The 14,568-nt window shown below is 40.5% G+C and overlaps 1 protein-coding gene across 2 annotated transcripts in view; it reads right to left on the bottom strand.

The window, feature by feature from the left end:
• The window catches only part of LOC134348430 (SH3 domain-binding protein 4-like), an 83,065-nt gene that overhangs the window by 12,126 nt on the left and 56,371 nt on the right, over positions 1 to 14,568 (bottom strand). For both annotated transcript variants that reach the window (XM_063051797.1, XM_063051798.1), the window contains exon 4: positions 1,070 to 1,258. In XM_063051797.1, the coding sequence (XP_062907867.1) occupies positions 1,070 to 1,258 (189 nt within the window). The remainder of the gene's footprint in view (positions 1 to 1,069; positions 1,259 to 14,568) is intronic.

A 14,568-nucleotide genomic window follows, 5' to 3' on the forward strand; every position in this document is an offset into this window, starting at 1 on the left:
GGGTAGGTTGTGGACTGCGAATGGGAATGAATAGTGGAATCAAAGTGGGTTGCCACTGTAAGATCCCGGTGTTTTTTGGAGGACAGAGCAAAGGTGCTCAGCAAAGTGTTCTCCAGTCTACACTGGGTCTCACTGATATACAGGAAGCTACACTGGGAACACCTAATACAGTAAATGACCTCAACAGACTCACAGGTCAAGTGTCGCCTCACCTGGTAGGACTGTTGGGAAGGGGCAGGTGTGGCATTTGTTCTGCTTGCAAAGATAAGTACTAAAGCAAGGGAGTCAGTGTAGAAAGCAGAAAGTTGGGGGTGGTGGGGGAGATCTGCTTAGTGGTGGGATCCTGATGGAGATGGCGGAATTTACGGCAATTATGTGTTGGACGTGGAGGCTGGTGGGGTGGCAGGTGGATGGGGTGAGGGCAGATGTGCATAAAATGGAAGAGATGCAAGTAAGGGCCACATTGATGGTAGAGGAAGGAAACCCCTCTTCTTTTCTTGAAGGAGGAGGACATCTCATTAGGTCTAGAATGAAAAGTCTCAACTGGAGAGCAGATGAGGCAGGGACGGAGGAATTGAGAGACAGTGATGACATTTTTACAAGTGACAGGGTGGGAAGAGGTATAGCCCAGGTAGCTGTGAGAATCAGTGGGCTTATAAAATATATCAGTGGGTAAATGGTCTCCAGAGATAGACAGAGAGATCGAGAAAGGGGAGAGAGGTGTCAGAAATGGATGAGATAAATTTGAGGGCAGGTTGGAAGTTGGAAGCAAAGTTGAAGAAGTCGCTGAGCTCAGCACGGGTGCAGGAAGCAGCACCAATGCAGTTGTTGATGTAGCATAGTTACATAGATGCTGCCCGGCCTGCTGAGTTCCTCCAGCATTTTGTGTGCATTACCATCATTCTGTAAAACCAAGTATGATGTTGTAAGATTTGTAAAAATATATATGCAGCATGATCAAATACAGTACACTCAAAGTGGCTCTTTGAGAGTGGATGGATAAATGCTCTGCTACAGAATCCAGATGTGAGTACTGATTCTCTAAACCTGCCAAGCTGAATAACCTTACCTCATTTTCAATCACTCCATTCTTGTCCCTGTGAGGAGCTTCATAAGCATCCATCTGTTGCTTGGAAACTCTGGCCAATTTCTCGGCTAGCTCTCTCCACCTTGAGGCCACCTCGACAGCAGTAGTGAGCAACACAAAATCCTGAATGAGCCTGGCAACCAGACCCTGGCAGTCCATCTTCAACAAGGCCTGGAAACAAAAAGAAGAATTCGTCAACTCACAATGAGATAAAGACAGATGAACTTGCCTGGGAGGTAAACTCCAGCTGGTTCCTTCAACCTTCATCCATGCTGAAAGAACAGATTATCATCACTTACTCTGTTCCACCTTGGGAGTGACAAGAGGGAACAAAACTCTGAAGTAATAAAAATAGCCTTGCAATTAGGCAGCGCCCTCCATAACACCCAGAAATCCCAAAGAACCTTACAGTCAATAGAGAACTATTTTTGAGAATGTGGCCAGCTGTAACGTAGAGAATGTGCAGCACTTGAAAGCAGCAATGTGCAGGAATGAGTAATGAACTAGCTTTGTCAAAGTTGTTTGGGAAAGTAAACAAAGCAATAGGAACAAAACCCCTGCTCATCTTCAAAACAGCACCACAGACTCCTATATAGTCATTTCAGATACCACAGTTTACTTCTTCATTGCTGGAACCTCTGACAGTGCAGCACATGCTTATCACTGCGCTGAACTGTCAATGTAGATTTTAGTCTTCAGTTTCTGGAGTGGAAAAGTGGGATTAAGGGAATAAGTACCCAGAGAAGTCCCGTCCTACCTCCTCACGACTGAGGTAAATCTAACATCATATGATCAATGCTATTGTTATCTACATCTTGCAATCTCTGTGCCACCTCCCTCTCACAAATCAGAAGTCATCAGCCACCATCTGTAAACCATGTATTAAGCTCTCAATTTTCTATGAAATTAACCACCTGGTATTCATTCTATTTCCATGCTTAGATCGCCTAAACATGCCTTCTGTTCCAAAATCACAAATGAGAATAATCTTTTAACAGGAATATTGAGTGAATTTATAACTATCCAGTAGATCGATGTCAAATCTTCTCAGAATCTATCTTGCTTTGAAAACCTCCGAATCTCAAAATACTTGAGTAGCTGAGGTTCTTTAATCTAGGACTCATTTAGGTAGAACTAATCCAGATCTTTGTTTTCCCAACATTACTCTATCAAACACCAGGGAAAGAAGCCCAGGAAATCAAGTTATAGCAAAATCAGAAATGGTATCTCCCTTTCAACATTTTTATTAGTTTCTACAAACATTTGTACATAGAAGAATACAGAGTACAAGAAAGTATATACAAAGGTTGAAAAAAACAACTACCAATTACATTATATCTATTTATAATAACAATCTTATTACCCCATATTCATGTAGGTTAGTCAGTTATATTGAAATATACTAATTTATTACAAAAAAAAGTCTAACCCCTACCAAGACCGAAGCTGTTTATTAAGGAGAAAAAAAGGTAAAATACCTTCTCATATAATAAAAATTAATAATGGCCAACATCTAAATTTAAACAACAAATTGAGGGTTTTGCAAGTTTTTAAAATAATTCAGAAAGGGTCCCTACAGTGTTTGAAAGTCTTGACAAGATTCAGAAATTGAACAGCGAATCTTCTCTAAATCTAAGCATGACATAACATCGCATAACCATTGAGCAGGAGTAGGAGGAGAAACATCCTTCCATTTAAACAAAAGCGCCCTCCTAGCTATAAGAGAGCTAAAGGCCAAAATACGTAAATCTGATGTCTTCAACTTAATACCTTGCCCTGCAACAATACTGTACCGAATAGGGCTGTCAGAGGATTAGGCTTAAAATTGACTTTGAAAAGTAAAGTAGTAGTTTGAAAAACTTCCTTCCAATATTTTTCAAGATGTGGACAAGTCCAAAACATATGAATTAAGAAATGGTATCTCTATGGTAAGAGATGATGTTAATGTTCCATATATGTAATTCAATGCCTGTGAGCTTCAGCTCCAGTTTTCCTGCACTAGAAGTCACCCCTATGAATTGTGCAATGAGATTAATTTCTCATTTAGTACCTACTTTTTGGTGCCTGGGCTTGGCTAACAAGATATTTACCACAAGACAATTTTTTATATTTCTTGAGCCATTCACATTGAATGCTTTTCAAAATCACGCACATTCACAAACACTACAGTCACCTACTGAAATTCAAAGCAAATTTATTTTCAAAGTACGTACTGTATAGATTACCATGTACCAACTCAAAATTTGAGTTTCAATAAAATCAATGAAATGGATATTCTTTGGATTTTATTGCTTTGAACAAGGTATCAGTTGTTTTTGTAAGAACAAAACCGCTCCCTAAAGCACTACAACATTTGAAGGTGAAGGGACAGCACGTGGAGGTACCAGTAATTACAATGAGGGAAGGTGATTGGAAAGAAAATGAAGTTGCAACATTCAGAGTTTCACACAACTGAACAACGCCGGAATGCGAGGTTTACACCACTGGTGCAATTGAAGTAGATTGATTGAGCAATCCCAGGAATTAATAAACCTGATACTTATTCCTTCCTCATCACCAGCTATGGTGCTTTCCTTAGTGTCCACAGAATTCTAGTCTGACCACACACACAAGGACATTGAACCCACTGAGTCTGTACTAGCAATCCACAGGAGCCCCACTTTATTGCTCGTTCCCTGTTCAGTGCCCAGTGAAGCACTCCTGATATTCCTCCATTCCACACATTTCATGGAATATTATGTGATCGCAAGAATCGCAAATCGATTAAGCAGATAGATTAAATGTGGACTTCAAAGGTACTCACTGTGAATCAAGGGCAACTCTAACACCTTGACTTTAGAAGTCTGTTGCTTCAAGTGCCAGGAATTAAATACACAAAATGAAGCCGTTTCTTTAACTTCTATGCTGAGGAAGTTAAGCAGGTAAGGTGCCACATCTCAGCTGTGACACCAAACCAGAGCTCTGTCTGCTTGAGCATCTCCTCTGACCTTTCTGTCCCTACAGCTCCTCCCTCACCACCATTCAGGGCCCTCAAGAGCCCTTTCAGCTGAGACAGAAATTCACGTGCATCTCACTCAACCACGAGCTTCCTTAAGTATTTGATTTGTTGCTCTATCTGCTCTCCCAGATGAACACGAAAAGTCCCACAGAACCTTTAAAAGAGAAGTAGGTCGACAATTCAGCCTAACATGTCCATGCCAAGCTTTTTGGCCTGCCTACGTTATTCTGGCACTAGGGCCATATCCTTCTGAAACTAGCTTATTTTAGAGTCTGTCTAAATGTCTCTTAAATGTAACAATTGTGTCTGATTTCACCACCTCTTCTGCAAGTGTGTTAAAGATATCAACCTATCTCTGTGCAAAAAAAAAATTCCCCTCAAATCCCCTTCAAAATTTCTTCCTCTTACCTTAAACCTTTAGTTTTTTTAAGTTTTACTTTTACATAACATATTACTGGGTTATGGTCACTATTACAGTCTGGAACCTGGATATGTTTTGCATTGAGTCACTGAGTTTCTAAATCAGAAATCTGTCTGGGATCAAACTGCCGCTGTAAGAATAGATGGAGAAGTGAGTCAGTTTACGAAAATCAAGACAGGCGTTAGACAAGGGTGTGTTTTCTCCCCTGATTTGTTTAATGGGTACAGTGAAACAATATTACAAAAAATAACAGACATCTTGGAAATCAAAGTTGGCGGTGAAAACATCAATAATTTCAGATATGCAGATGACACTGTGTTAATTGCAAGTACGGAGGAAGAACTACAAAACTTAATTGATATAATTGTTGAAGAAAGTGCAAAAATGGGTCTATCTATCAATTGCAAAAAGACAGAATGTATGGTGATATCCAAAAAGAAGGAGAATCCTATCTGAAGGCTGAGAATAAACGGGGAAGACATAAAACAAGTACAGAACTTTTGCTACTTAGGAAGCTGGGTGACATCAGATGGCAGGTGCGACATGGACATCAAAAGAAGAATAGGGATGGCAAAAGATACTTTACGGGAATGAAGAGTATACTGACCAATACTAAACTCAGCATGACAACCCGCCTCAGAGTACTGAAATGTTACGTTTATCCAGTTATGTTATATGGCTCAGAATGTTGGACAATATCTAGTAACATGAGGAAACGAATTGAAGCAGCAGAGATGCGCTTTTTGAGGAGGATGCAAAGAATATCATGGATGAAATGAATATCTAACGAGGATGTCATGAACAGAGTAAGCACAAAAAGAGAAATAATGTATGAGATCATGAAAACGCAACGTAACTTCATTGGACATGTGATTAGGAAAGAGGAGTTTTATGGGAAAGATTGAAGGGAAGAAAGCAAGAGGAAGACAGACAAATGATGATGGAGACAGCAGCCAGAGAATTGGAAATGAATACCAATGAATTGATCCACTTGACCCGAAACAGGAGCGTGTGGGCCATGGCAGTCAAAGCTCAAACTGGGCATAGCACCTGATGATGATGACCTTAAACCTACTTCCTCATATTTTTGATAACATTGCCATGTGTAAGAGATTCAAATTATCTATCCAATATCTCTGATAATTTCATAAACCACCTTCAGGTCACTCTGAACCTCCTTCCTGCCAGAGGGCACAAGCCCAGCTCCTCCAGTCTCGAATCCAGGCAATATCCTGGTTGTGCAATTAATGTTTCGTTATTAATTGCAAGACTATCCCATGCAAACTGCTTCCCTGTTTTTGAAGATATCACTGTTGGCATTGTGAGAGCTAGGACCTGTGAATGCACGGATGTACAAACGCTTCTTGTGAGTTATATGCTGCCATTTTGTTATTAATCTTGCCTGTCACCTGAGACTCCTCATTTCAGGTTTTTGCAGTTTGTTCTATTTCCCTGGTTATTCTGCATCAGTCTAGCAATCCTGCAGCTATACCCAATCAAGTTCTTTGTTTTCATTGTCTTTGAAATTTCACTGTTATAGTCATTCAAAATCAATCATTTTGTTTGTGTCAGTGCAAAATAAGAACCCTGTTTTTATCCAGAACTGCCTGCCTGCTCTGCTTCCTACAGCTTGGAGACAGATTCCACATAGTGTCATGGAGGTCCTTCTGTTCAATCGATCTGTGCTAATCAAGATAGCCATCCAAGCTAGTCCCATTTGCCAGTGTTTGGTCCATATCCCTCTAACTCTGATCCATGTACCTGTACAAAACCTGCCTCAGCTGCTTCCTCTGCTAGTGTATTCCATAGATGGAGCACCTGCTGAGTGAAAAAGTTCCCCTTCCTATTCCTATTAAATCTCTCCCCTCTCATGTGCATTCTAGTTCTTGATTTCTCACCCCTCAAGAAAAGAGGTGTGCATCCATCTGATCTACGCCCCTCGTGACTGTATGCATCTCTGTCAGATCACCCTTCATTTTCCCACGCTCCAAGAGGGAAAAGTCCCAACCTGCTCCATAACTCAGGCCCTCAATCCTCATAATCTCCTCTGCACTCTTTCCAGCTTAATGGTATCTTTCCTGTGGCAGAGTGAAATATTCCAAATGTGGTCTAACCAACATATGGTACAATTGTAACATAATGTTCCATCTTCTATACTCACTACACTGATTTATGAAGGCGAGTGTGACAAAATCCTTCTTCACCAATCTGTCTAGCTGTGACTGATACATAGAATGTATGGTAAATTAGTATTAAGAATTTTCTCTGACTTTACAATTAGAACTAATCTGTAATATTGAATCAGTGTTCCCTCTAAGGGTGTGTGCGTGCACACATCTTTTGCTATTAGTGCACAAAAGGTTGTCACCCTCTACCTCGTTGGCATATTAAGTATATTTCACAATCATTCCCAACCACATTTTCTTTCCTAATTACACAACCAGGATATTGCCTGGATTCGAGACTGGAGGAGTTGGGCTTGTGCCCTCTGGCAGGAAGGAGGTTCAGAGTGACCTGAAGGTGAGTGAAGATGAGTGAAGTTATTCCCACTAGTTCAAGAGTTTGATGGTTGAGGGGTAATAACTGTTCCTGAACCTGAAGGTATGGGTCCTGAGGCTTCTGTACCTTCTGTTTCTGATGGCTACAGCAAGAAGAGAGCATTGCCTGGATGGTGGGGGTCCTTGATGACGGATGGTGCTTTTGGCAGCAACGTTTCATGTAGATGTGCTCAACGGTGGAGAGGTCTTTACCCATGATGGACTGGGCCTCATCTGCTACTTTTTGTAGGCTTTTCTGTTCAAAGGTATTGGTGTTTCAATACCAGGCCATGATTCAACCAGTCAATATATATTCCACTACACTTCTATAGAAGTTTGTTGAAGTTTTTAGCCGTCGTGCTGAATCTTTGTAAGCTTCCAAGAAAGTAGAGCCACTGTTGTGCTTTCTTTGTAATGGCACTTACATGCTGGACCCAGGACAGATCCTCACCAAGGAACTTAAAGTTACTGACTCTCTCCATCTCTGATCCCTGACGAGGACTGTCTCATGGGCCTCTTTTTCCTCCTGCTGAAGTCAATAATCAGCTCCTTGGTCTTGTTTACATTGAGTGAAAGATTGTTGTGGAACCACTCAGCCAGTTTTTCAATCTCCCTCTTACATGTAGATATGTCACCACCTTTGATTCAGCCAACAACTATGGTGTTGTCAACAAACTTGAATATGGCATTGGAGATGTGCTTAGCCACAGAGTCATGCATATGAAGTGAGCAGAGCAGGGACTAAGCACACAGCTGAGGAGATATTGTTGCCAATCTGAACTGACTGCAGTTTATAAGTGGGGAAATTGAGGATCCCCAAAGAGATTCAACAAAGAGGTATTGAGGCCAAAGTCTTGAAGCTTATTGATTAGTTTTGAGGGGATGATTGTATTGAATGCTGAGCCACAGCCAATAAAGAGCATCCTGATGTATTTATCCTCACTGTCCAAATGTTCCAGGAACACCTGTTGAGTTAAAAAGCCAGTGAAATGGCATCCACTGTTCCACCAAAACGAGAAACTCTGCAGATGCTGGAGATCCAAAGCAATACACACAAAATGCTGGACGATCTCAGCAGGCCAGGCAGCATCTATGGAAAAGAGTCTTGATGAAAGGTCATCAACTGTTTACTCTTTTCTATTGATGCTGCGCGGCCTGCTGATTTCCTCCAGCATTTTATGGGTGTTGCTTTGGCATTTACTGTTGACCTGTTGTGACTGTAGGTAAATTAGAGTGGAACCAAGTCACTTCTCACGCAGGAGTTCGTATGTTTCATCACCATTTTCTCAAAGTACTTCATCATAGTGATGTACAGTAAGTATTACTGAATAATATTCGTTGAGGTAGGTTAGCACATTCTTCTTGGGCACTGGTATAACTTAAGCCTGCTTTTAGCAGGTGGGTAACTCAGACTACCAAAGGAAGAGGTTAAAGATATCAGCAAACACTCCAGCAAGATGATCGGCACAAGTTTTTTCTACTCACCCAGGTACCCAGTCTGGGCCAAATGATTTCCGTGCATTTGGGTTCACCTTCCTAAAGGATGCTATCACATCGGCCTCAGAGACCGATATCACAGGGTCAGTGGGGGCTGTTGGAGATTATGAAGGTGTCTTCATGTTTTGACAGTCAAAGTGAGCATAAGAGACTTTGAGCTCATCTGTGAGTGAAGCCTTGTTGTTTCTATGGTGCTTACTTTCACTTTGTAGAAGCTGATGGTAGTCAAGCACAGCCACAGCTGTCCAGCATCCTTCAGTGATTCAAGTTTGGCTTTCCTGAGAACATACCTGGACTTCTTGTATTTTACTTGGTCGGCAGACCTAAATGTCACTGATCAGGTCCTTCAGCAGATTGTTTCATCCAGGTCTTTTGATCGGGGAAGACTCTGAATAATTCTGTGGAGGCACACTCATTTTTATAAAGTTCATGACAACCATGGAATATTTATTCAGATCCTAACTAGTCTTTGAACACAGCCCAGTTCACCAACTCGAAGCAATCCAAAGATTCCAATAATCTTAAAAATGTCTCCACCAGTCATCAGTCTGATTATCAACCCCAATGCAAACAGCAGCTTTTGTAAGTTAGCTCTGATGACAATACAAACTGAAAGGGTGACGTTCACAACACACAGATTATCGAATCTTTGTAGGCAGCTTCCAATTCATGACTCAGCGCAGTCAGTGCAGATTGGAAATAATATCTCCTCCTCGCTGACCATCAACACAGGTGCACCTCAAGGATGCGCGATTCAACAACTCAAACGCCATCTGTAAATTTGCTACTGTTGTTGCAGAATCTTGGATGGTGACAAGGAGACACACAGGAGTGAGATAGATTGGCTAGTTGAGTGGTTGTCATAACAACTTTATACTCAACATCAGTAAGGCCAAGGAAGTGATTGTGAACTGCAGGAAGGGGATGTTGAGGGAACACACTCCAGTCCTCATTGAGGTGTCAGCAGTGGAAGGGTGAGCAGCTTCAAGTTCCTGGGTGTCAACATCTCTGAAGATCTATTCTGGGACCAACACACTGACGATATTAAAGAGAAAACATGTCAGTAGCTAAGACCCGCTGGTGGCGTGGTGGCGTAGTGGCATCAGCGCCGGACTTCAGAGCAAAGGCTCCCGAGTCCGAATCCAGCCAGTTCCCTTGCACGCTTTCCATCCGTGCTGGGTAGCAACTCAGCCTCGTAAAAATAAGAAAGCCCGCTAAAAAAAACACCGTCATGATGGCGTCCCGATGACTCCACTTGGAGTTAAGGGCAGCAGCTACACCTCATTGAGAGTTTGAGGAGATTTGGTATGTCACCAAAGTCTCATGCAAATTTCAACAGATGTACCGTGGAAAGCACTTTGACTGGTTGGATCATCACCTGGTAATGGAGTCTCCAATGCACAGCATCAACAAAAGCTGCAGAGCATTAAAAGCCACATTCAGCCAATTCCATCATCAGCACAGGACTTCTCATCATTGAGGACATCTTCAAAAGGTGGCACTTCAATAAAGTGGCATTCCTCATTAAGGGAGGCCACCCATGTAGGACATGCCCTCTTCTTAATACTACCATTGGGAGGAGATATAGGAGCCTGAAGACCCACATTCAGCATTTTAGAACAGCTTCTTCGTCTACACCTGCAGACTTTTGAAAGATCCGTGAACACTACCTCGGTAGTTTACTCTTTTCCTGCTCTAGTTATTTTTATATTTCTTACTGCAACCTACAGTAACTTTTTTTACATATTGCACTGTGTTGCTGCCGCAAGACAACAAATTTCACAACATATGTCAGCGACAGTAAACCTGGTTCTGAACATGATTCACTTCATCATTGGTCACATGGGCTGCAATGAACTATGATTATTGCAGCATTCTTGACATGTTAAATACGTGCTAATTGCACCTACCTGTTTTGATCATGCACTCTCCACTGGAGACTTGTCAGAATATTTAATAACCTGCTCACCACTGTCAATTAGTCATTCAGATAGATAATAGCATAGGGTAACTTGGCATCGCTTTTATTTCCCTGAAGTTTAGCTTAGAAAATGGGCAGTGTTTATTAAGGCTGAACAAAGGAGGCATTATCTGCACAATTAACTGTACTATTTCCCAAATGTTAGGATCTGATTTATTGAGGTCATTTATTGTAAATAATAAAACCCCTTGAATAACTTGACTTTGACTACAGCAAGGAATGGTCACAATTTGATCAAATGGGATACTTATTGCAAAGTCTTGCATCTGAGAGGAAAAACATTGATAAATTCACAACACTGCTTGTGCAGCAAAATAAATCACACATTGTTCAGTGGTGACAGAACGAGTTGTATCCGATAAAGCAGAGATCTGAGGCAAAGTCACCAGATAAATAGTGCTGATTTTCCTCTGTTTAACAGTCATCATTTATCAGTCTGAGATCACATAGCCAGTTCACAGAGCAGACAAACTTGAACTAAAATTCATCAAAGCAGCTAGGCAAACTGATAGCAACTATTATTTTCCAGTTCACTGCCTCTTCAAATCCATATAACTACAGTGTAAAATTGCTCCAATGAAACAGGTTGACTTTAAAAGGCAGCGAGAGCTGATTGGATTTAGCCACAGTTTTATTTGGATCAATTACAGGGGTTCCCTACCTCTTTTTATGCCATTAGCAGAGGGGCCTGTGAACCCCGGGTTGAGAACTGCTGATCTATAATGATTTCATACACTGTTGAATGAAATGCAGCTAACACTGCAAGTAATGGACAGCATCTACAGTTTCTTAAACCACTATATTTATGTTGTTATTCATTAATCTCAACACTACAGAAACCAAATGGACCTTTGTTGATGAAAGATATATTTTGGATGAGATAGAAAGTAACTGCCTTTCCCTCAATGACTATTGACTGCAAGTTCCACTATTTCCTACTAGCTGGTACACAAAAATCATCCGATCTTTGTACAGAAACATGCTTGTTTTGTAGCTTAGAGCAGGTGAAAGGAATTCAGCACTCTCTGGTCAAGAATTTTGGGAATGATAGGTGCCAGCAAGATGATCCATGTGGGAAATTGCCTGCTGAGGAAATGCATTACCTTCATAATTGTTTCCAAGTGCAGTAAATGCAGACATCACTCGTTAAGCTGGCAGTAATGATGATCAACCCACTTCAGGATATTTAGTATCTGCCAACAACATAAGGTGGAATAGTGCAGCAGCATAGATTCAAACACTTCTGTTAATGACTAAAGGTTGTATGTTCCTCTGAGAGGTCATGCCAACTTTAAAAAAACGTACATTTATAGAAAAAAAATGCCCTCTCAAAATCTTTATTGTCAACATCTGTGTTTTTAATCTGCAGAATATTTTGTGTTTTTAAGTTAGTTGCTTTTCCAATGCATCCCAATTATTTCAAATTATTGAAGTACCCGGAAATGCAGTTTTATAGTGTAAATACAGTCATCTTTTAATTAAAATGATTAGCAGGAAAATTATATGTGCCAAGCCTCCCTGCTAAAATTGCATGCATATTCTTCCACATTATCAGAAGGGGATGGTTCCATACTTGCTTTGCATCCGATCTCGACATTCATATCCTAGGGTAATTTTAATAAAGCACATTTTATTAATAGACAGATAAGCAGATCAATTTCTGTCATCTATTATTAAGGGGGTGGGAAAATGGGCAGAATCATATGGATTTGTTAATGATATGTCTGCTGGAGTTTTCTGAGATTATAACTAGCAGAATGGATAACAGAAAAGCCACTCAGTAGATTAAACATTAGACCATGCACTATTGGGTTTAATTTATTGGCACAGATTGAGAATTGCTTAATAAACAAAAGAGCAGGAATAAATGTGTAAATGTTGAAGAGGGAAAATAGACCCATAGTATATTGCAGGGTTCAGAGCTGGGTCCCAAAATGTTCGTAATTCGTACAACAGTCTAAATGAGGGGAATCCAGGATAGTCAAGTTGGGTGGCTGTTCGGTCTGTGAAGAGTAACAGCAAGGGCCGGACAGATGCAAGCTAATGTGGAAAGGCAGGATCATCAATTTTGGCAGGAAAATAAAAAGGGAGCGGAAACTGGAAGGTTAAGCTGTTCAAAGTGCCCTTGCACATAAATGAATGTAAATTAAAATGAAGGAATGTTCAAGCCAAGAATAAAGACATATTTCTGCAATAAAAGAGCTCTGCATCTGGAATATTGTCCACAGATGTGGTCTACGAGGTAAATTCACATCTGTGATTAAGGGAATGCAGCAGATGTCCCCCAGACTGATTCCTGGGATAGGTGGTTTATTGTCACCATGCTCTCTGGAGCTGAGATGAATGAGAGATGCTTTCCTCAATTCTAAAATGCAGAAAATTCTAGAATCTTAGATTCTAGAATCACAGTCAAAAATGTCTTCACTTGCCATTTTCAGCCCTAGAAAAAAACATGAGAGAAGGCATCAAAGTTTTCCATCTTACTTTTCACTTTTCCCAAAGATTAAAAGGTGGAGGTTTGGTGGACAAAATGAGAATGGATTAGAATTATCTTGTGGATCAGATTTATAATTTTATTTCAAATTCTAGAATAGTTAGATCTGATAAAGGAGCATGTTATAGAGGCAATGTTCAGTCTGTGCCATCACTATTACTTCAGCTGCAAAAATAAACAAATTACCATGCACAATTTGTGGTTTCTGCATACCCTAACATTCTTTAAAACCAATCAAGTACTGGAGTATGGTCACTGTTGTATTGTTAATAAAATAGCTTCCAGAAAGATGACCAGATAACCAGCTTCGGCAAACCCAGAGAACTACTTCCCCAGGCACAGCATAGCGAAACCAAAGGCCGTGCTCTCAATCAGGGAAATTCTTCATCAGGAAAGGACAGAGGTGTTAAACAGGGCAAGCGGTCAATCCTTCGCAGTGGACCATTAACTTGACCTTTAAACTCCAGACTGACAGGCCTACTCCTGAATTATGGCTGGCAAAGGTGCAATTACTGGTAATACTAGGCCAGTAGCATTAATTATTCCTACATAAATCACAAACAGATTTTCCCCAAATACAGACGGCATCAGATCGAAACTCAACAGTCTAAAGAATTGCATGATCCAGCACCTTTCCCTTCTAGTTGATCAATATCATGGAATCCTTAAAGACATTCAATTTAAAATTGAAGGTTCTAGTTAACAGACACAGGCGCTTGCTGAAACAAATCTATTATTTTGTGTTAGTTTACAAATCCCCTCCCAAAAAAAATCTTTTGAATACTTTCCGGGACTTGAAAAGGACAAAGCAAAGATAAAGAACATTCAAGCACAGAGTTGCCAAGGTATCAGAATCAGGGTGTCACACATTCTTACAGTTTGTGGTACTTTTATATTGCGCTGTTTTTGGAAGCAAGATTATCTTCAACTTCAACAGCTCCTTGCTTCAGTCTAAGATCCCCTCATGTTTTAAGAAGGCAACGATAATCCCAGTGCCGAAGAAGAGCAAGGTGGCATGCCTGAATGACTATTAACTATCGACAGATACTGGTGCTTGCTCAAACCAATCTATTATTTTGTGTTAGTTTACAAATCCCCTCCCAAAAAAAATCTTTTGAATACTATCCGGGACTTGAAATGGACAAAGCAGAGATAAAGAACATTCAAGCACAGAGTTACCAAGGTATCAGAATCAGGGTGTCACACGTTCTTAGTTTGTGGTACTTTTATATTGCGCTGTTTTTGGAAGCAAGATTACCTAGGCTGACAATGCACCTTCACATCAGTAAACAAAACATTCCAGCTTAAATCCACCATACACCAAGCAGATCCCAGATAATTATTTGATTTTCAATACAGAAAGAAGAAATTATTTTTCCACACTCACCAAAAACAAAATTTGAAATACTGAGACTATAGTTTAGTTGAGGGCAGGACATCTGTTTTTTTTAGCAAACGAATCAACTCTATTCAATTTCAAACAATGTGCCTGAATATGTCCAGTATTTCATGTTTTTAATATTAGTTTTCCAGCTCCCAGGAGTGTTTCATTT

The sequence above is a fragment of the Mobula hypostoma genome, chromosome 6 (assembly GCF_963921235.1).
Source record: "Mobula hypostoma chromosome 6, sMobHyp1.1, whole genome shotgun sequence".
In the NCBI taxonomy this organism is placed as follows: domain Eukaryota; kingdom Metazoa; phylum Chordata; class Chondrichthyes; order Myliobatiformes; family Myliobatidae; genus Mobula; species Mobula hypostoma.